The sequence below is a fragment of the Anarhichas minor genome, unplaced genomic scaffold, assembly GCF_050575085.1.
Source record: "Anarhichas minor isolate MPS153535 unplaced genomic scaffold, ASM5057508v1 ptg000033l, whole genome shotgun sequence".
NCBI classification, from domain to species: domain Eukaryota; kingdom Metazoa; phylum Chordata; class Actinopteri; order Perciformes; family Anarhichadidae; genus Anarhichas; species Anarhichas minor.
In genome coordinates this window covers 13,622,750-13,644,880 of record NW_027466479.1, presented here as the reverse complement: position 1 = coordinate 13,644,880, position 22,131 = coordinate 13,622,750, and the positions used below count along the sequence as shown (strand labels likewise).

Genomic DNA, 22,131 nt, shown 5'->3' with positions numbered 1-22,131 from the left:
ACTGAACCCAGCTGGTGTTTTAATGTCCTGCAGACGTTTGTGAATTTCTGGTCCAATGTAGGAGTTTAATGAAAACTTTTAATTATTTTGATAATTCAGTCAAAGCTGTTCTAGTTATTATTATTATTAGCAGCAGTGGTATTCATGTTTTATTTTATCATTGTTACACACAGGTCATATGGTGTAATTGGAGTATTACTCAACTGGCTGATGTAGAAATTAGTCATTTTATTTTTTTACTAGTTCACTTATGTTTCACTTTGACTAATAATACTTTACTATAATGCTTTACTTTAAAGCCCATATCCCTTTCAATTTAGCACATTTAATGAAGTGCGGTAGGTGACTGACGCCATTAACCAAGGGAACGTAACTTCTACGTCATCACGTTCGTGCGTCCAACTATTTCCGGTTCGAGTTGCAGCCATCTTGTTTCCCCCTGCTAGCTAAATAAAATAAATAATACGCTGAGCCCGGACTTCACTTCGAACCCGTAAAACAAAGTGAGTAAGAAATTAAAATTCGTTTGTGCGTAGGACGTTTACAAGAAAAGGAGCCCGGCTGGTGGAAGTTTGAGCCATTACTCGGCTTCTTTATCGTGTGCTGTTCTTGACCAATAGACGATTGTTTTGGAAGATGAACATAGGCGCCATTTCCCTCCCCGCTCTCTGAGGCGCTTATTGGTGGCCCGCTGAAAGGGATCACGGGTGCTCAGGAAACTGATGTTTTGTGTCCGCCATGTTGGCTCCTGTCTACGTTCTTATCAGACGGATTGGCCATTTCAACTGGAGCCCGAATGGCGTCAGTTGCAGAACGAACTTAGCCCTAAAAACCTTGATTGGTGGAATCTAGTCCGAGGTTTGATTGGTCTGAAGGACAGATCCAAACGTTGCCTTTATTGGTTAGACCGCTTCTTCCTAGCATCGGAAAGCCTTGCAAACTTTCACTTGATGGCAGGACTCGTTGTCCAGTGGTTATTATAATTAAACACCTAGGCTGTACAACAATCACACGTGTGCATCTCCAACAAGCTAACATAAACTTCACTAACGTTATCATACCGTTAGCTGCTAGTGCTAAATGTCGAGCGTTGATGTGCTGGTGTTTTAGCAGCCGATATGTCACAGTTTAGCTCTACAGTGTATTTTAACTTTCTAGTTTATTGTAACGTGCTTATTAGTCTTATTGGTAATTAACTCCTGTATTCGGTCTGCTGCCCTATGATGTAACATCGGTTAATGTCTCCTGCTAGCCGCTTTGTTCGTCCTCACCGGCTAATGTCTGCTGTAGCGACCCAGTTTAAGTGCAACATCATGAGAGAAGCTAAGGCGTTAAAGAGCAATGGTGCTCTACTCCCAGTGTAAATGCAAAGTGCAATCTATATGCAAATATCAAGTGTGTCTTTACTGTTAATCAGATCGGTCCTGTTCTACGGTCCTGTTCTTGATGAAAATTTATTTACAATCCCTTTTATAATGCTTAAATAATGAAAGAATTGTTTTAAATTACGCCACAATGTTAATAAACTAAATCACCCATCATGCACTTTTTCATCAATGATAATTCAATAAATGCTTTTAGCATACCAGCAATTTGTTTTATGTTAAAGATTAAGAAGACAGTACCACCTCTGCTATATCCTCAGTTATTATAATTATTTCTAAGGTACGTCAGCATTTCCTATAAATTTTTAGCGGAATAGACAAATACTGTGTACAGATTACAGTTTTGTAAATGTATTCATCTGTTGCGTTCTTACTTCTAGCAGGCACATTATATTTAACATGACTGGATGAGGGAGAGTCACCTGTGAGAAAGTCAGTCAGTTTACCATTTATTCATGCAGGTGTTTTTGCCTCTTAATGGGTGAATGCATGGCTTGGCCTGGCTACCCTCAGGGTGCTGTGTGTTTATGAAACCTATGATCTGGCTGGTGGTGTATGTTTATCTCTAAACAGCGTCAGAGAGAGCAAATATGTCCCCGCTACGGGCAGCACAGGTCATGGAAAGGTCTCATTTGCTCGGTGACCTTGCCAGGTGTCATCACTGAGGCATTTTGGGTAGTCAGAATACATCTACAGAGAAAACCGCTGAAGAGATTAATCTGTGCGGCTCTGCTCTAATCATTAACCGGATGGCTGTAGTACCTGCTCTAGTCCCCATGCTCCTCACAAAAATAGTAAAGGGAACATTTGGCTTTGTTTCTCTTGAGTCTCTATCTTGTTCTATCGCCCTCTCTCCACTTGTTCTACCCCTCCCATCCTAGAACAACTCTCCTCTCTGTCCTTCTCCATCCTTCCGGTTCCCCTCCCCCTCTAGGTTTTTCATTGATGGGGCAGGTTTGCTCTCTTTTTCTCTCTCTTAAGCTCGTTGTGTTCCTCACTACAGTCGGGATTTGCAGTAAACTGCAGCATAAAGCTTCAGGTCATACCTCTATCCTTCGCACGAGTTTTCAGTAAAAAGCACTCTGGCCCCAGTTTTATTACCATCACACCTGCAATTTCTGTCACTTCTCAACGCTTTGTGTCTAACATTTATGTGTCTTAATGAGTTTGCATACTCGATGTGCAATTACTGATGCAGTTGATGAGTTGGCCAAATGAGCAGCAGTGTCATGCTTTGGCGCTCTAAAGTAAAGGTTACGGTGTTGAAGAAACTACGCAGCGGTGAGTTAACAAGAAGGGCATTGTGTGACATTGCTGACGTGGTTTTTTGATGACGTCTAAATTGTGGACGTTGCTGTGAGTGTAGTTTTTTTTTTTTTTGGGGTCAAGACAACAATGTCTTTGTTGACAGACTTTCACCCCTATCTTATTCTTGTTTATCCACAAATAGGACGGGAATCAAATGCTATCTTTTTTTTCCTCCACCGTGGCTGCTCGCTCACCAGTCAGCGGATTCTTCTTCATCTTGTACAAAGGCTCGACAATGATCTTTTTTGCCCTAATTAGTATTTGTGTAAATTTGACTGACACCATAATTAAAGTTTCATTGTATTAATGTTGTGGCTGCAATTTTACTAATTGTTCCCGTGAGTCATGAGCATTTGTTGAATATAGTCAATTCTATTCAACTAATTCATATTCTAAACGAATAATGACGAGTGGCCATAGAGTGCCTTTAACTGATAACTTGTGCAAATGATGGTGGTGTGACCTGAATGTACAATGAATCTCATAACACGTTGGCTGGTTATAGGCTAGATGTTTGCGTTATGTGTACCTGTGACTGTGAGCAAGGATGAATGAGAAAGCAAGGACAAAGTGTGCGTGTGTGTGCGCATGTACACCTGTGCACACGTATGAGACGGAGAGTCTGCCTAGTATGCTTTTGTATTTTAAATCATGTGGATGCAACATGCGGCATCCGTTCTGGCACTTGCTTTAGCCAGTGAGGACTAGCGTGGCTGCCTGCATCACGGCGCTGTCAGCCTGTAGCGGCAGAGAGGAGGCGGGGCGGAGGGAGACATTTAGTTTGACATTGTAAATAAGCAGAGAGCAGTTGTCAGAGAGCAGCCCGCGGAACCTTTCTCATCCGTCCAGCAGCAGGAGAGGCAAGGACCGCCCGAGGACAAACAATGCCGAGGCAAGCCACCACGAGCACACCCTCACACAATTCCCGAAGAGCTTTCCACAACTTTAAATAGTCTTTTCCCCCCCCTATTCTCTTCTCTGCTCTCTCTTCCTCTTTTATTTTCCCTGACCCCTATCCTGCAGCTCAAGGTAACTTAGAGCAGGAAGTTGGCTGTCGGTAAAAGGGGGTTGAGCGGAGGAAAGGGGAGGAGCAGGGGATGTGCCGGAGCCGTTTGATGTGTGCAGCATCCAATGGCATAAGAGGATCTTGTCTTCTCATTGGTTGCAAGTGTGAGAGTGAGGCGGGAGCCGGGTGTGAGGCGGGATTTGAGTATCAAGTAGCATGCTAGATTGATTACTCTCGAACGTTAAAGGGGAAGGAGGCTAGAGATTTTTGTCTGAGAGTCAGGAGTGCCGCTGTACTGTTTGCCTGCTGTTGCGTTGTTGCCTGCTGCTGTGCTGTGCTTTCTATTCCCTCTCGCCCCCTCTTCTCTGCGCCGGGCCAGGGGTCAGCTCAAAGACAAATGCACGGGTCACGACTAGAGAGGGGGAGAGGGGTGAGAGAGTGCAAAGGAAAGAGAGAAGGTCAGCTAGTTGAGTGGACTTGGTCCGAAGAGAAACAGGACAGACGGGGCTGCATGTTTAGGCAGGAGGAGGAGGACGTTGGGGGGGCTGCTGAAGGATACGGGGCAATGTGTAAAGGGAGAGTGGGAGAGAGAAGGGGGAGGGGTAGAATAAGGGGGGGGGGGGCTTGCTCGTCTCTGTCCAGGCTGAGAGCCTTTTTTTTTTTTTTTTTTTTTTAGACCCGTCCAGTGGAACCAGAGTGCCTTTTGTCTGTTGATACGATCAGGGGACCGGAGGAAGTGAAGGAGCTTGAGAGAGTTTTTTTTTTTCTGTCAACCTCTGTGCTTCTTCTTCCTGCTGCTGCTGTTGATCTCAAGGAGACTTGAACAGGGTTATCTGTTTCCATGTATTCTGCTCCGCTCCAGCACGGCAGACCGTTCAACATGAAGGGCACAGGGGTAAGTTTGACTGCTGAAAACACTCCGACTGAGAGAAGACCTGTCAAGTTGGTTAGGCTTTGAGTTGCTGAATACATTTTTCACATCTGTTCACTTTCTGATATCTCTCTCTGCTCTGCAGTGTTGAGAGACCGTCTGTCCTGTACAGCCATCCTCAACCCCCTCCCTTTCCTGTCCTGTAGTACTCTCCTTGGAACATTGGAGTTGTGTGTGTGTGTGTGTCTCTCATCCATGTCCTTCAGTTGTCACTTCAGCAAAGCAGTGATGCTTTTTACTGAAAAGTATGTTTATTGTATTCTTTTTAATTCTGAAAGTAGAGAGTTAAGTCTGTCTGCCTTTGGCTGCCACTAGTTTTGACTTTTGACTCACGTCAACACTTACTTAAGTGCGTTGCTGCGAGATGCTGACTCTGTGCTCAGATGTCCTTCACTGTCTTGGTGGTGTTGATGTCCTGGGGGCCTGTGGCTGCAGTGCTCACAGTGTTGGTCCGGACTCTGTTTTTTTTTTTTCCCCCTCGCTGACGTCCTTGTTTACACGCCAGCGCCAGACAGTGACGCAGAGCTAGGAGCCAAAGATGGCATCCACGTTGAAAGGCGATGTTGTGCATTGTAGAACTCTGTGAGCATATCTCTCAGTGTTGTTGTTGGTGCCGCGGGTCCCCGGGGGTGGAGGTGCAGCTGGTTTCAGTGACCTCGGGACCCCCCCCCCCCCCTCCCCTCTGACAGTGCCAGATGCCCAGATGGGACAAACTGTCAGCTTCATGGACAGCGGAGGCTAATCGTTTGATCTGATCTCTTCTGATGGAGTCTTTGGAGGGTGACTCTTCTCTCACTTGCTGCTTTGACTGGCTTTGTCTCCCCTTACTCGCTCCCTCATTGAAAGTTTCCATTGGTGCCTTTGACAAAACAAAGTCCCAATGGGGAAAGAGAGAGAGAGAGCGTGAAAGATTGAGAGAGGGGAAACTAAAAATAACTCTTAAGTTGAAGCCACTACTGCCAAATCCCAGGGTTGGCTGCTGTCTGCATTCGATTTGAATATTTGTACCACATTCTGTATCGTAGGCACGCCGGGGGGGGAAGGAAAAGTTAATAAAACATGCAAACCACTTAGACAATGCTAGGCCTTTGAGCTTATCACTAAGGTGACCACTACCACCGTGCATTCGCTCTTTTGCCCTTGCCGCCTTTTTGTTTTTACTTGTGTACACTGTCACTAAAGACGGTGTGGGCAGCCAGGGGGGAGTCAGCTGTGTTTCAGCGTGTACTCTGCAGGTAGCTTTAGCCCGGCCTACTTTGACGCCACAGACCGGGCCTAGCATTGGATGAAGGTCACAGGAATGTGAGCTTGGCTCCTGCAGCCTCTCTGTCGGCAATGACAAGGAAACAAGAAGAGGGAGATGAGAGGAAGCGAAACCCAAAGGGAGATACCGAAACAAAACTAATATGTACAGTATGTGATGTTTTTATTAAGCTTCTTAGAAAGTGCATAGCCCGAACCACTGGGGTCACTTAAGTGCTGCAGTGAAAGTTGAAAAGCCTGTCCTTTTTCTATCCTCCCCCTCTCCCTCCCCCTCTCTCTTTCATCTCTCTCTCTCTCTCTCTCTCTCTCCCCCTCTCTCTCCCTCCTCCCTCTCTGGTTTCTCTCTCCCCTCTGTTGAATGACCTTGGGAGATCAGTGACTAGCACTTCCTGGAGTTGGCTTGAAGCAGAACCAAGGGCAAAGTTTGCAAGGCTCGTTTGGTTGGCTGGTTCGGTCCGGCCATGCCGAAGGGATGTTGCATCGCAGGTCACAGCGAGCGCATCCACCATGATAATAACCCTGTCTGTTCTCTTTTAATCACAAAGCATTTGCACCAACATCTGTGAAAATGTTACAGGCGTGTGTGTGCGTGTGGTTAATCTGTAATTCCTGGCCCGGGAACTTCTTGTTTTTTTTGTTTTGCCTGAGTAGATCATTTACCCTGCATGCTGTAACCGTGCCAGTTTCTTTCTTTCATCAAGGTGAACGCTGTAATAGTTCAGGATTTGTAACCCCCCTTTTGATTTATAGCCGCCATTTGCGTTTGTCAGTATGACATTTGTCACCTATGCTGTATTTATTCCATCTATTCAGGTATAGTAAATCACAATAAAACTGACTTACTGAGTGTTAAACATTAGGTAAAGACTGTGAAGTGGTCCAACGATACGTCCTGGTTTATAGTCACGTACGTTATGTAACTCTCTGCTCGGTCCACTTAAAACCTAGCAGACGTAAACCTTGAGTGACCTTCCCGCAGAACTGCCCGTTCTGCTTCATTGACGGTTTCACGCAGCAGCATGTGGAAGGTTGACCTCTTGCTAGACATGTCGGTGTAGCAACACTCATCCAATAGCACTATGTTACACAAAAAACATGCCTTTTGATTGGTTGATTTCATCGGTTATAGTGACCATGTGACAGATGAGACAGTCCATGTGGTTACATGTTTGCTCTTTGTCCAGCCTGATGTGTTTTGACTGTTGGCAACCTTTAAATAGTCACGATGTGTAAGGTCATAGCAGTGCTTTAGGGTCATCGTATGGAAAAATAAATCCTTTCACTTTTTGGCTCCTCCTCTTTGTCGTCCCCTTCTTCGCGCCATCTGTCTTTTCTCAACACAATTTATCTTAACTTGCCTATATACGTGTTCTGTACCAACAGCCATATTGAATTGAAAGCGCGGTGCAAAAAAAATCAAATTACTTTTTATTATGAATTATCTGGGACGACCTGAACTATACTCCCAGCTTTTCACACTGGTAGATTAATACACTAATCAAATAAAGCAGACGTGTTGACAAAATGAGGTGAACAAATCCACACTTATTTCAGATTACTTGCCACACATTATTTTGGTACAGTACATGCCCCCTTTTTATTTCTGTGTGGGTCAGGTCCTCTCAGTGCACATCTGCTCCAATGTGAAGTGTCAGCGCTGCTTCAGGGAAAGATCTGGGATGAGATGAGTTCTTCAGTACAATGACAACGTGATACCGAAACACCTCAGGGAAAGGTTCGCCTCAAATAGGCCTTCAGTTTGTCCTAAACTGCCTCGCCTCATTACCGATCAACTACACTCTCACACCAACCGCCAGGTCATTATGAGGGCAATTACCCGCAGAACCATTTCACCTTAATCAGAGACCAATTAATTAGCTCAACTGCACTGTCTCTCTCTTTTACAACAATGCCTATGTCTGAGTTTTGACACTGAAAATGTTAAGCTTTCATTTTGTCTTTTAGTAATCTAAAAGAGCAACTGAGTAGGCATAAGGCTAAGTGACGCTATCTCGATGTGGTTTTTTTCTCCGGTCTTCCGTCGGGTTTATTTGGACAGGAATTTGACGTCTTTTGTAAAGTGGTGTGATGTCAGAGTTGGAGCGAGTCGCTGATGCTGCTGTGAGTGGCCACTTGATGTGACGTGCCAGTTAGTGAGGGAGGGAGGGAGGAAGGACTGTGCTGGCAGAACAACGTTAGCGCTGATTCAGCTGCAGCAAGCGGAGCAGCATTGACTTTCTCAGAGAAGTTGTGGAAGAAGGGGAATCAGGTGACAGTAAGTAAGACAAGAACAAGCGAGAGAAACCCTCACCCACGAGTGACAGAGAGAGATAGGAAGTACTGGAGAAGAGACGGGAAGAGAGACGCAGAGCCGCTGAAGGAGGAAGAGCAAGTTGCTGTGTTGTCGACAAAGTACAGACATCACATTTGTCCTCAACGAAACAAACACACACGCAGCAGAGTTGGTAGGAAACCCAACACCGGCATCTCTGTGTCTCAATGACCTGATGAAGGACAACAGAGCCGCAGGGAAGAGGAAGAGGAGCGATGCACAATGTACAATAATATAGCATACAGGAGCAGAACAACACAGCAGGGATGCTCGTCAGGTTCATTACAACAGAATGATACACGAATAACAAACGCATCAAAGTATAAAACATTCATTACATTTGGACCTACAATGCTGACTATGACAGAGTGAAAAGAGCTTAAAAGCTTTAACAGATTCTTACGTACAGATTTCCATTTAAGGAATACTTTAAGCTTACTATAGATTAGAGAGCTGATATGAAGAAGCAAAAAGTACAGATAGAATAATCAATCTCGTCTGCGTCGACCTCCAGACCTTTTACAACTTTCATAACGTTGGCATTTATTAGCTTTCACTGAGTTTCAAAATTGATTTTTCTTTGTGCGGTGGATACTCGGAGTGTTTGTTTGACTAGACTGGACCCAGACCATAGAAGGTGTTGCAGAACTCAGCAGAAGACATCGTGCTCTGCACATCAGCGAGGCTCCCACGCAAACTTTCCATTGATGCAAAGCCCTGGGACATATATCGGTGTACTGTAGAGCTCACTTTGCTATAGCTGGAGGAGCAACCTTAAGACATGTTGATACCTAGCCCTTCTCTTCATACGCACGTTGTTCTGTTTCCTGCCTCCCTCTTGTCACACTTGCTTTCTCATTTCATTTCACATACTGACTTCCCCTCTGCTCCCCCCCCCTCCCCTCCTCCTCTTCCTCCTCCTCCTGCTGTGGTTAGTGCATGGCTGTGTATTTAGATTGACGGTCACAGGGTCAGAGAGAGGGGGTTGGGGTGTATGTGTGACTTAATAACAGCTCTCTCTCTCTCTCTCTCTCTCTCTCTCTCTCTCTCTCCACAAGTGTTTGAAAGAAGTGTGTTATGTGTGAGAGCAGAAGGTGCTGGGGTGGCCTGTGTGTCCTTTTGTTTAACCAATTGAATCATTTGCTATTTCAACACAGCATTGTCACCATACCATTACCATGTAATGCTGTTAAGTGAATTGCCTAATTATTATTTCTTATGGGGCTACCAGTCGGAGAGAACCACAGGAGCTGGCAGGCAGTAGTACACAAACGGATACACAAGGTTGTCTTGTTCAAACTTATCACAAGATCAAGGGCTGATACTGGCGCTCAAATGCTGTTTAGCATTTAGCTGGAGAAGCTTTTTTTTTTTTTTTTTCTCCACCCTATCAGCATGGTCATAGTGCTGCAAAGTACACAGAGGCCATGAAAGAGCTGGCAGAGGTCAGTGTACCCATCAGGCAGAGGAGAAGAAAAAAAGAAACTACAATTCCCATCAGTCGTTCCTGCCGCGTGGAATGCTGGGATTGTTCGAGTGACTGCAGGATTTCAATCAACCTTGAAATGCAACTGGACACTGGAGCGTCAGACAGAGAAGGGGAGACATTGTCAAGGGCAATCACTAGCCTGGCATGCCATAGCTACAAGCTGCCCGATTGATTTATATAAAGCCCCCCCCCCCTGCTGCCATGCTGCCTCATTGATTTAGGCTACTCTCTGTCGAAAAACTGAATGACAGAACAGGATGCACCAGTGCTTCTTATATTATTCAGTAACTCCCACCACCGTCTTTCCTGTCGAAAATCATGTATTCTGGATTAGTGATTGGTCGGGGGTAAAATATTTTACAACTGCACTTAAGTGGTGTGAATAAAGGAACCGACGTGGAACCAAAGAGTCAAAACAATCTGGCACACCACCGCTGTAACAGGGGAGACACTAGATGGAGTGCTTGAAAGTCTTTTGTTTTGTATTGGTCCGTCAGCTGGACCGGAGCTGGAGCCGTTCATGCTTGTTGGCCCAGAGTTAGAAAAGAAAGAGGTGACCCCCCTTTCTCCTAACACTCTTTTTCTTTGTTCTGTCATGTCTCTCTCTCTCTCTCTCTCTCTCTTTCTCTCTCTCTCTCTTTCTCTCTCTGTGTCTGCGTCTCCCTCTTTCCGTCTTGTTTGACCCACATAGCTAGTTTGCACAGCAGTCCAACTGTGGGCCTGTTTCTCTCTTACCTCCCCCTGTTAAAGCCTCTGGCACTTTGTCTTAGCGCTGGATTAAAGCTGGACTGGACAAGGCACTACCCCTCCCTCAGCAACACACAAACACCCCCCCCATCTCTCTTGAGTAGCTCCACACACTCATCTCTTCTTCTGTCTCCCCCACCCCCCTGTTTGTTTTTCTCTCCCTCCTGGCAAATATTTTTTACTGAGGTCGAGGGAAAAGGGAGAGAGTGAAGGGAGTGCGATCCAGACACTCCAAGCTCTGCGTGTTCAGACAGGCGGGCCAATATTCCCCCAGCAGATTCCTGGCATGCCATAGTAACCTGCTGGATCCTCTTTCAAACCGTCAGACCCCCTCGTAGAAGCACTGGCTTTTATGTCTACATGCGCGTGTGTGTGTGTGTGTGTGTGTGTGTGTGTGTGTGTGTGTGTGTGTGTGTGTGTGTGTGTGTGTGTGTGTGTGTGTGTGTGTGTGTGTGTGTGTGTGTGTGTGTGTGTGTGTGTGTGTGTGTGTGTGTGTGTGTGTGTGTGTGTGTATGTAACAGTTGGTTTAGTTCACTTTACAGCTCTTGGTTTGTTTGCGTCTTGAATGCAGTTGTCAGGAGACAACACACGTGTGTCTTCCTGATGTGTGGCTTCAGCAGCGGTCGACTTGCACATGACACGCTTTGCGTTTGCAGAGGAGCTGCAGCTTTGTGCTAAAGGTGGGCCATTCATAATCAGGGAGTGTGCAGCCAGTCCGGTGGTGTGTTCCCGGGCATGTCAACGTCCCACAAGGACGAGAATAGAAGCCCGTTGGGACCCTATTTTAGAGTTCACTGTATTATAATGATAGGCCCCGATGGGGTGTGTGGTTCTGACACACGAGAAGAGCCCAGGCTTGGCCTGGACTGACACTGTATTTTGTGTGCTGGTGCCCTTTTAGCGAATGACCTGTCTTCAGTGTCTGAATCATCACAATAAGTCTTTTGTGTTTTGTCATAATTAACCTTTTGCTTGCACCTCTCTCCTCCCGTCTTTCCTTGATGAAGCAGATTAGAGGATGTCTGCCGACGCATTCGGAGCCGGGGGCAGCGATGCCCAGCAAACCCTGCAGTCCTTCTGGCCTCGAGTCATGGAGGAGATCAGGAACCTGACTGTGGTACGCTACTCGCTGCGACAGACAGACGCACGCGTATCAGCCAAATTAATACCAACATGCAAATAGTAAAGCACCGCTTTCTTGTGCTTTACTCTGTACCTCTAACCGACCACCTATCCATTATTTCTAGAAGGATTTCCGCGTGCAGGAGTTACCTCTGGCTCGAATCAAAAAAATCATGAAGCTGGATGAGGATGTCAAGGTAAGAAGACCTTTATAGCACCAATTCACAATAACTACTATTGTAAGACCATAAGACACTTTTGTGAATCCCTAATAGTTTCTTTTTTTATCACGATATTTCTATGTTATGGTTAAAATTGGTAAAGTCTTCCATTCATATTTAGTACATTGGTGATTTTGAATAACTTGGAGATTGCAATGTATAGCTTGAACTAGTTCTTTGAAATACATTTTTGATTTTACTGTCATTTGAGACAAAAGTTTGATTATTTGAAAGCCTTAGAGAGCTTTATGGATAATGGTCGCTAATGTGGTTCCTGTCAAATGTTTGGTTTGTGTTCTGTTGTTGTCGGACCACTCAGTGCCTGTTGGACTTATTTTATAATGGAAAGTATTATCAGCTCTTACGCATTCAGCAGTGTCTGTTGATAAGAAGTCTATTATTTATATCAAACGGGTTTACATCCAAACATATCAGCAGTGTGCATACAGCATTAAGTGAAATTACAAAACTGATTTTATAGCAAGCAGCTGTTAAGACCACGTTGTGAAACACTGGTATTGTATTTAAAAGAGGTAGCTGCTTTTATTTTTAATTTGGCTCCACTTTGCAGAGATTTTAAGCTGCTAGTTGACTTTTTAAAACATTCCACGTTGCTGCACGTTGTGGTTTATGTTGCACATCAATTGGGTCAAAATAAACTACCAATGTGAACTTAATTGGTCTTATCATAACAAATATAAATCACTTAAATTTCAACTTGATACTAATACCGATCTCTCAGATCGGCTAATGATGCACCGTAGCTTTAAGGCCACATGTCCACAAACTTTATTCAGAGAAATCCACTCATCACCCAGCATTTGTCAGTTGCATTGAACTCTTCAGGCACAAGGAGTGATTATTTTACCCCCCGTTACACCAGATTATAATCCAGGACTGTCCCTAGTCTCTAAAGAGAAAGCCTGTGTGTGTTTGGCTTGAATGTGACGTGTCGGGAGCACTATCCCGTTTGTTAAGCTGTAGCTTAAAGCGGTAAAGAGATCAGGAGATCAGTAACGTATCTGGAGACCGCACTCTGCTGTCCGCTCTGACACAGCAGCTTTCACTGCATGTGTACATGTGAGTGGTGTTATTACAGTCCATCTTGTACATTTAAGCCTCACATCTATGTCAATGTACTTAACCAATTACCGCATGGCTTGACCTGAGAGTTCAATGCCACTCGATATGAAGAAGTGGAGTGAGAAGCTAAGCAATTAGCCACGAGAGGCCCGCGGAGCTGACGCGGCATTGTTAGTGACAAACAAAGGCTCAAAGGTAACTCACTGCTATGGAAAGAAAAGACGCGAATAATGACGAGCTAAGCAATATATTCCTGATTGAGTAATGTTTTTGAGATGACACATTAGCTCTGAACTAATTATTATCTCGTCGTTTCAATCAAATGAATGCATTTATTGCTTATTTTGCAGCACGTTTGTCCCTTCGGTCCTGCGTGAGTCACGTTATAGCTGCTGTGTGATTGATGTTAACTGGTCTGTGGGTGTATCGGAGCAGGCGTAACGGCATCTCTTCCGTACAGATGATCAGTGCAGAGGCTCCGGTCCTGTTCGCCAAGGCCGCTCAGATCTTCATCACAGAGCTCACCCTCAGAGCGTGGATCCACACCGAGGACAACAAGAGACGCACGCTGCAGGTCAGAGACGCTCATAGAGACGTATGAACCACGTATGACACACGTATGTAGGACACATGTTTCACCTCGAACAGATTAGGCTTCAGTTGAGGAAACCAAATGTCAACCTGTGTCCTCTTTGTCTTCTTCCATCTCTATCTATTGTAATGATTACATAACCTCTGTCTTTCTTTCATACATTTCTTTTTTAACTCCTGTCCCACAGCCTTGCATCATTTGAGTGTCTCTTTGGTTTGTTGCTTTCTATTCACCGGGTGCCCGTGTCTGTGTGCGTATACAAGCAGAGGCCCCCTTACCAGCGTCCCCTTGAACACTTTTCCTCTGTGTAGTTCTTTCTCCCTCCACTGACTTTGAAAGCAAAGCCAGGCGGGTGTCCGTGACCCACTTTTCCCCTGCGGTGCCTTTTTGGCTGCTCTGCTGTCCCAAAGTTGAATAAGATGGACTCTGGAATGATGTGAGGGAGGAGAAAATGTGAGAACGCTGATGAGAACAGTTGGAGAAGATCAAGACGAGAGTCTCACCTGGATGTCGAAAGGGGAGAACGCTGGAGCAGAACACGAAAGCCCTTAAGTCTCCTTTATCCATTCACATACCTCTGAGAGATTAGCAGCCCGTGTGTGTGTGTGTGTGTGTGTGTGTGTGTGTGTGTGTGTGTGTGTGTGTGTGTGTGTGTGTGTGTGTGTGTGTGTGTGTGTGTGTGTGTGTGTGTGTGTGTGTGTGTGTGTGTGTGTGTGTGTGTGCGCCAACGCAGGTAGAAAAGGAGACGGTGTAATCGTAGCTGAGTCTTAAATTGAAGACCTACTTTGGAAGTGTGTTCACTTTGCTGTTGTTTTGGCTAATCTTCGTCCCGGAGTCCTTTTTTTAGCATGAAACTCTCAGGTGTAAGAACTCCTCACTGCATGCTTTAAATAGAAACCTAATTTACTGTGCAGGTTTACATGTTAACTACATTTTACACCACGGATAACGCATTAGCTACGTGTGACGGTTGAACCTCGTAGATGTGATTTTCTTGTCTCTAAATGAGATGCCGTCAAAAAACGGCATCCTCCATTTAAACACGCACGCAGAGCCTTAATCCTATTGTTAAGAGGGCCGCCAATAGGTCACCATAGCAGCGCTCATCAATAGAACAAGTGTAGATGTGACCCGGTGTTACCAGATATTAATCAAGCTTCTATTAATAGCCTCTAGTGAAGGGAGGGCCACAATGGGGGGTCCTGACAGCCAATATCCTGTGGAAAATTCCACAGAGACAGCACACTGCTGCTGTTACAGGGAAGCGTATCGCCGCAGAGCCTCGGCTCATGAGGGCAGGAAAGCGTCATTCCTGTTCATTTCTGCCCATCACACATTGTTTTTTATGAATCCATTTACCTTTTTAATGAAAAACTAACTTGTTGAACAACAAATGCTCACACTTCAGGAGCTGGAACAGGCAGGTGTTTGGCATCTTTACATGAAAGTGACAAATAATGAATCGATTTATCAAAATAGTTGGTAGTGGATTTAGCTGTAAACTCATCCTCTCTTCCTTTGAGCTCAGTTATCTCAGCTCATACCTGTTAGAATACTACCGGGAGCTTGATTTCAATTCCACAGAAGCCTCTTGTGTGGCTATTTTGGGGGAGTTGACCTTAGGCCCTGAGGCATGTTTATATATATATATATAGCTCGCTGCATGTATTGAATTAGCATAATGTAAGTCTGACCTCATCGCTTGACCCTCTGTGTCTGTTATGTTTTCAGAGGAATGACATTGCCATGGCAATAACAAAGTTCGACCAGTTTGACTTCCTGATTGACATCGTGCCCCGGGACGACCTGAAGCCCCCTAAACGACAGGTACGAAATCACACGCGGCACAAAAGCAGACGTCTCCGAAGGTGTTCGGAGTTGTAAAGATGGCAGATCTTCATCTCAGGTGCTTTTCCATTGTTGGCAACCTGGAGGTGCTGTAAACATCCTTGACTGGAAGCTGGGGTTTGGACTGCAGAGGCTTTCAGTCGGATGTTTGCAGCATCTTATTGCCTCTGACAGCCAACCGTAACTCCAGCGATGGCAGTGGTTTGTAACAGAAAACTTCATCAACGCTTGAATATGTCCTCTACCTGAGGGACCGATTCAGTAAGGATCAAATCAATTGCAATCTCTGACAGAAAACGGCACGTTGCACTGACGTTTTGCTCAAGCAAGAGATGAATGTACAGGATGCAAATGTAGGATACCAGATGGAGGAGTGAGATATTTAAATGAGTTGTGAAGTAGACTGTCTCCAGGCATGTAAACATCCTACACTCTCAGCTGTGTTATTATGGAGCTGGGAGGAGGGTGTTTACTCTCCTGGTGATGGAGAAACCTCATCGAGATGAAGCCCTGCTCATTGGTCAGGTATCGCGCAGAATGACACAGGTCGGTGTCTACTGATAATTTCATTCATAATTGTTAAAACTGGGTCCAAGCCCCCATGTCAGCGAGCATCTAACCCGCTGAACTGTGCTAAAAATGAATGGCTGACCCAGGAAGAAGACAGTGTTCACATATATAAATCTGTCACAGTCACATCATTAGTCCTACTAAACCAATAGTACAGTCGAGTCACAGACGGTTAAAGGTTGTTTTTGTTGGTGTAAATAGTTCTGGCCGATGCCTCCGGGCCTTCAGTCAATGGTATCGACCAGTGTGATGCTCGTAATGGATCTCACGTCCGGATTACGTTACTCTTCTCCAGCCACATCCCATCAGTTATTAATCAGACCTCTACCGTTACACCTGCAAAAATAATTCATAGAGATGTAATGGACTGATAGGCCTTCTTCGTGTGTGTGTGTGTGTGTGTGTGTGTGTGTGTGTGTGTGTGTGTGTGTGTGTGTGTGTGTGTGTGTGTGTGTGTGTGTGTGTGTGTGTGTGTGTGTGTGTGTGTGGTTGTTTCATCATCAGGAGGAGATGCGTCAGTCGGTAGCTCCAGCAGAGCCGGTGCAGTACTACTTCACTTTGGCCCAGCAGCCTGGAGCCGTACAGGTGCAGAGCACACAACAGGGCCAGCAGCAAGGCGCACAAACAGCCACCACCATCCAGCCCGGACAGATCATCATCGCTCAGCCGCAGCAAGGACAGGTAGTACTAACGCCTTGTTTGAGGAGCTTAGAACGGAGTTTGCCTTTTAAGTACTCGCACACCAAGATTTAAATAAGCTGCAACACCTAAATGACACCACAGCCGGGTGTGAGGATGTTAAGCAATAATAATGGCGATGTGGAGAAGCCCACTGACTACAGCTGAGCGGCTTAACTGCTGCCACAGACACGGAAAATACCAGCTAATGAAGCCTTCCCTGAACTTTAAGAAAGTGTGTGTGTTTTTCTGAGGACGTGTAACACATGAAGGATTATGTAGCAAGTTCTAAACTCCACCTCGTCTTTGTAATCATGCTGCAAAAGGCTTGTTTCTCAAGTCGTTACACCTGGCTTTATCATACCATTATACCATTAGTCTGAGCTCGCATTCAGCGGCTGACCGCCAGCAGGATTATCTGAACCTCAGAACACGCCCAGGCCACATCACTAACGGCACACATCCTCTGAAAGCCTGCAGAGGAAACTGAACAGTTATTTACTGATATGAATTACGATGAAAATCAAATGAAATGTTTCTAAATGTTCTGTAACTGATTAATTGAAATTTGTTTATTTGTGTTCCTTGTCTATTTTTGCAATATCATAACTTTACACACATCATACGTACGTAGTGAGAATCATGGTTGACTTTCTGAAATCATAGAGTTAGTAGTGTACGCTTTGCTTTTATAAGTGAAGCACACAGCAGAAAAAGAGAAAAATAACTTGTAAACCATTGAAAAGTACATATCAAAGGCACATTTTTACAGTTTTTCTTCGGTGTTTCTCATCCTAACTAGTGCCATTTGTATTGGCTACAGAGAAATGAGCTAAAAGAAACAAAAACTGGGAATCAGATGTTTCTTACGACGGCCTAATAGGTCTACTGTAGGTTGAAAACATTACAGAGCTTGATGGGGGTTAATATTCTGAGAATAAAATCGGAATTTACGAGAAAGAAAGAAAGAACTTGTTTTTGTATCTTTTGGGACCTTCACCTCGCCCAGAGGCCCTCCGTTAGAGAGGATTTAAAATACAATGTCCACCATGGCTGGTGTTTCTACGATTTTGCCCAATTTCTTGTGTTTTTTTCTTGCAAATATATGACCTAATAATCTCAGATAATCAAGTTTCTTCTCGTAAATCAACGACTTTAATCCTGGGATTGTTTTCTCTGAATATTACCACCCTTTTTTTACAATCTACAACGGCTCTAAAACGCCGTCGTAGTTCGTTAATGGTCTCTAGAGCACACACATACAAAATCACACCCACACACATACTCACTCAGACACGTGCTTATGAGTATTGGGGGGAGTGTGTTTCCAACTCTGGATCACATTTTCTCATTCTATTCTGTCGGGCCATCAGATGCTGCAAGGTGCCACCATGCAGCAGTTACAGCAATTGCAGGTGCAGTCACAGGGTACACCAATCACACCCATTGTCAACAGTCAGTAAGAGAATAAACATGCATATTTGGGGACAACTTTCAATTGTCTCTCTATCTAATTACCGTATTCCTACTTTTGCTGCTGAGCGCTCTCTCTCGCTCTCTCTCTCTCCTCTCTCTCTCCAGCTTTGTCGCTGCATGTCATGTAGCCGTGCTGCTTCATGCTGCTTCAGCAGACTGCCTTTAGCTGAGCTGTCGCGCTCGTTTAGACCTGGCCTGATTCACTGGCACTGCTCCTGCTGCAGTCTGAGAGCAGCGAGGTCACAGTGTGACACTCGCCTTACGTAGACTCCACTGTAGGCTATTTACAAGGTAGCACTTTAAAAGGTGGGCCTTGAGTGAATAAGTGAAAGTTGAACATTTGACTCCCCCAAAAAGGGTATTTGGTTTGTTGATGTGCTTAAAAACGTCTCTTTGAAGCTTCATCACAATCCCTCTGCCATTGCAACCTGCTTATTTTCAATTATTTCCCCCAGTTTTGTGTCTAATGTGTAGCGTATATGTTTTGTTGTACACCACCTCTCCCTCTCGGCGGTTAGGGTTTGACGGACACAAACAGAGCTGGTTAGATTTTCACTACCTACCAGGCACAGATGCAACGGATTTGGTCTATGGAGTAAATTGTTAGAGGCATAAATAAAGAAAATATGAATTGTTAAGTATTTCCTGCTGTGTGTCTGTGTGCAGAGCTTTCGATGTCACTAGTTGTCTCTGTTGTACCACTTCTCTTTTCTTAGGTCACTAACCCTCTCATAATTTGCTTATGAAACCACAGCTGACATTACTTAAGCTGCTGTAAATGTCACTGTGCTGTATATGCATTTTTCTAAATCTGTCCAAACTTCCCCCCCGTTATTTTTTTTTTTCTTCCCCGTTTCTCACTTTCACCTCAGCTTCTTTATCATTCATAAGCATGCCATTAAATGTCATTTTCCACTTGTATGTCACTGTTTGCTGCTCTTAACATTCAAAGCGTTCGACGCACACACACACTCCACACATGCCTACAGCCACGTGTTAAGTTGTTGCAATCGCTGCTTTTCTCACTGTGTGTCTTTCTCTCATTTTCTCATTCTATTCTGTCGGGCCATCAGATGCTGCAAGGTGCGACCATGCAGCAGTTACAGCATGTGCAGGTGCAGTCACAGGGCACACCCATCACGGTAAACACACATTCACATTTGCATTTCTATGTTTCACACACACACACACACACACACACACACACACAGAGGCCACTACTCGTGCCCTGTAGGTGACTGCTGTCTACAAGCTCCGTCCTGCTCGGGTGACTGAGGCCTGTAGGGGTGAGATCAGGTGGCCTCTCCTAGATTGTGTGACAGACGGAGGACAAAAGGAGGTCTGCGTTGTCGCCTCACGTCCCCACATCTTTTGTGCTTGCCTGATAATCTTTTACAGACTTTTTTTTATTTTTATTCAAGAATACACAAGCTTCATGGTGCTGGTTAAAGTCTTATTCCAGGGAAGTTAGTGATTTCCTGGTACTTTGCTTTGTGTCAATCATAAACAACATGCCCGTAATGCGTTACTTCTATCCCCTTCTGTCCGTGTCTTCTCTTCTTTCCTCTTTGTTAAGAGTGCACCCGTGGCGATGCAGGTGGGTGAGGGCCAACAGTTACAAATTGTCCAGACTTCATCTGCCCAGGGTCAAGCTCAGCAAGCCCAAGGCCAGACCATGCAGGTCATGCAGCAGATCATCACCAACACAGGAGAGATCCAGCAAATCCCGGTAAGGAAGAAGGTTAAACGGGGAATCGGTGGAGGGAGTTGTGACGGAGCAAAGAAGCTAAAACAGGGAATGAAATTTGCTGCATGTTTGACATTGTGGTACTGCACAAACACGGTGTTCTAGTGAGTTATCCATCCGTCACTGTTTGATGGAAATCACGTTTTACAAAGTTAACAATCCATCAGAGGAACGTGAATGATTCTCACTGCGGTTCTCCAGAGAAGTAAAATGGCTGTGACCTCTGGGTTTGAATAACCTTTGCTCCAAACCAAACGTTGTCTCCCCCTTGTGTTGGATGAGTGTAGGTGCAGCTAAACACGGGCCAGCTCCAATACATCCGTCTAGCCCAGCCTGTGTCTGGAGCTCAAGTGGTCCAGGGACAGATCCAGACTCTTGCCAACGCTCAGCAGGTGAGCATATTAGCAACAGAAATAAATGATGTAATTCCCAAGAATTTCAATTCTTTATCTGTTTCTTTAATTTAACTTTCAGATCACACAGGCAGACGTACAGCAAGGACAGCAGCAATTCAACCAGTTTACTGACGGACAGGTAACAAATGCAATGAATGTGTCCAATCCTTATTTCTAGCTTGTCAGCATTGTTAAACTGCACACATTTTGCTATGAACCAGCTGACAACAAATTAATTTAACCTCAAATTAAACCAGATAAGCCTTATTTAGTTAAAAATGTCTTTTTCAAGACTGTACCGGCCAAGAAAGGCAGAAATAACAGTGAGTTACAGATCAGGCAGAAAACACAAAATCTGTCATAAGTCATAAATAAAAGTTTAAAACGGTCAGATATTTCATTTTAAAAACAACCCAACTAGCACCTTGTAACAACCCTGTGTACACTCATGTAGTTAGATGTCATTGCACTTAAATCCAACTACCCGCAGACCTTCAGCCTCTCTCTCTCTCGTCTCTCTGTTTCAGCAGTTGTATCAGATTCAGCAGGTGACGATGCCAGCAGGACAGGAGCTGACCCAGCCCATGTTCATTCAGTCCACCAACCAGACAGTCGACGCACAGGTCACGCAGGTCAGCACCGAGTGAGCCCGACAAGGAACCCTTTCTCCACACACGCGCAACACGCATACCAGCCCAACAGATGCCACCAACCACGACAAAGGACAAACTTCAGTTATAAGCACTGCTCATCTAGACGAGGGACCTGAAATCTCAGAACACTCTTTGTAACCAATTTAGTACACCGGATTAAAAAAACAACGACAACAAAGGGACCCGGATTGACTCTCTCTCAAAATCACACGTTAAGTTGCATCCATGCTTTTTGTACTTCTGTCACCGACCATTTGTAGAGAAAATATGCATCCACTGCCACCACGGCAGTCTTTCCACAGGCCGACTCAACTATACTTCCATCTTAAAACTTCTAAGGTTTTTCACACTTAAGTGTTTTATTCCTGGCGCCTTCCTTTCTGTCTCTCTCTACACACGACGTGCTCCTGGTGCATCTGTGGTTGAAGGTAGCCGTGAGATCCTCCACCTCCTCAATCATACCCTCGTTATTGTTTTCCATATCGCTGATGTATGAAGTGAAGCCATATACCTCAGATATCACTTTTTAAAGAACGTCAATCTAAGGGATCACGAGGAAGAGGTTGTAATGATTTCATGTAGTTTCTCTCTTGTTGTTTTTCCACATTGTCGATGGAGCATGACTTTATGTTGTACGGGGGCTTCAAACTGTAGAGGTTAACTGTGTGTGACGGTCGTCTTTACTCTTCCACGTTGTTCCTTTCATTCGCTCTTCTCTGCCTCTATACAGCTTCACTCAACCCTCTCTTGAGCCTTGTGTCCTGGTTTAAGTCTCATGTTCAAAACATCTGGAGCAAAAAAAAAAAAAAAAAAACCTTTCATAGAACTCCCTTTTTTAAATTAAATTGTTTTTCTTTTGGTTTTGAGATGTTTGGCCTCATATCCTCTCGCTCATTTTTTGTACAGTAATGATTATTGTCAATGTTCTTATTATTGTTGTTTTTGCATGTAGTTCAAACTGCCAGCATGACATGCAATAGATAGGTACACTTTTTATTTTTGATGTTCCTTTTTGTAAACAAACTTTGTTTGTGAGAAAAAAATAAAAAAAACATAACTTGTCTAAGAGTCCTGTTTTTATAGTGTTTTTCTGATTGTCTGTCCTCAAGTACTAATCTGTGTTTGTATTTGTTTTATTTTAGGTGAATTAAGCACTTTACTAGTGTGTGGACAGTAGACAGAGAGACAGGAGAGAAATGCAACAGCACGCCGAGAGATAAGACTTGAACCAACCAGTCAGCATCCTACTGTGTTTCCAGGTAGACACAACTCTCCGCAAGAGCCA

At 44.6% G+C, this 22,131-nt stretch overlaps 1 protein-coding gene across 16 annotated transcripts; it reads left to right on the top strand.

The window, feature by feature from the left end:
• Positions 1-399: 399 nt before the first annotated feature.
• nfyc (nuclear transcription factor Y, gamma) lies at positions 400-21,907 on the top strand. Of its 16 annotated transcripts, none has more exons than XM_076106181.1 (13): positions 405-503; positions 4,376-4,594; positions 11,472-11,578; positions 11,709-11,780; positions 13,348-13,461; positions 15,211-15,306; positions 16,402-16,578; positions 17,949-17,990; positions 19,125-19,193; positions 19,628-19,780; positions 20,086-20,190; positions 20,273-20,332; positions 20,721-21,907. In XM_076106181.1, the coding sequence occupies exons 3-13, from the start codon at positions 11,480-11,482 to the stop codon at positions 20,838-20,840; spliced, it is 1,107 nt and encodes a 368-aa protein (XP_075962296.1). In that variant the 5' UTR covers positions 405-503; positions 4,376-4,594; positions 11,472-11,479; the 3' UTR covers positions 20,841-21,907. The 16 variants fall into 16 exon arrangements, with proteins under 16 accessions (XP_075962305.1, XP_075962299.1, XP_075962296.1 ...); XM_076106187.1 differs by lacking the exon at positions 405-503 and adding an exon at positions 510-3,585 and having other exon boundaries at positions 11,712-11,780; XM_076106194.1 differs by lacking the exon at positions 405-503 and adding an exon at positions 510-3,585 and having other exon boundaries at positions 19,649-19,780.
• Positions 21,908-22,131: the final 224 nt, after the last annotated feature.

Excerpts from the sequence above, each read along its gene's own strand:
- nfyc (XM_076106184.1), top strand. The coding sequence starts at position 11,480 with ATGTCTGCCGACGCATTCGGAGCCGGGGGCAGCGATGCCCAGCAAACC. Across the intron at positions 16,579-17,948 it reads CTCAGCCGCAGCAAGGACAG|ATGCTGCAAGGTGCCACCAT; the intron begins GTAGTACTAACG and ends TCGGGCCATCAG. Across the intron at positions 19,781-20,085 it reads GAGAGATCCAGCAAATCCCG|GTGCAGCTAAACACGGGCCA; the intron begins GTAAGGAAGAAG and ends GGATGAGTGTAG.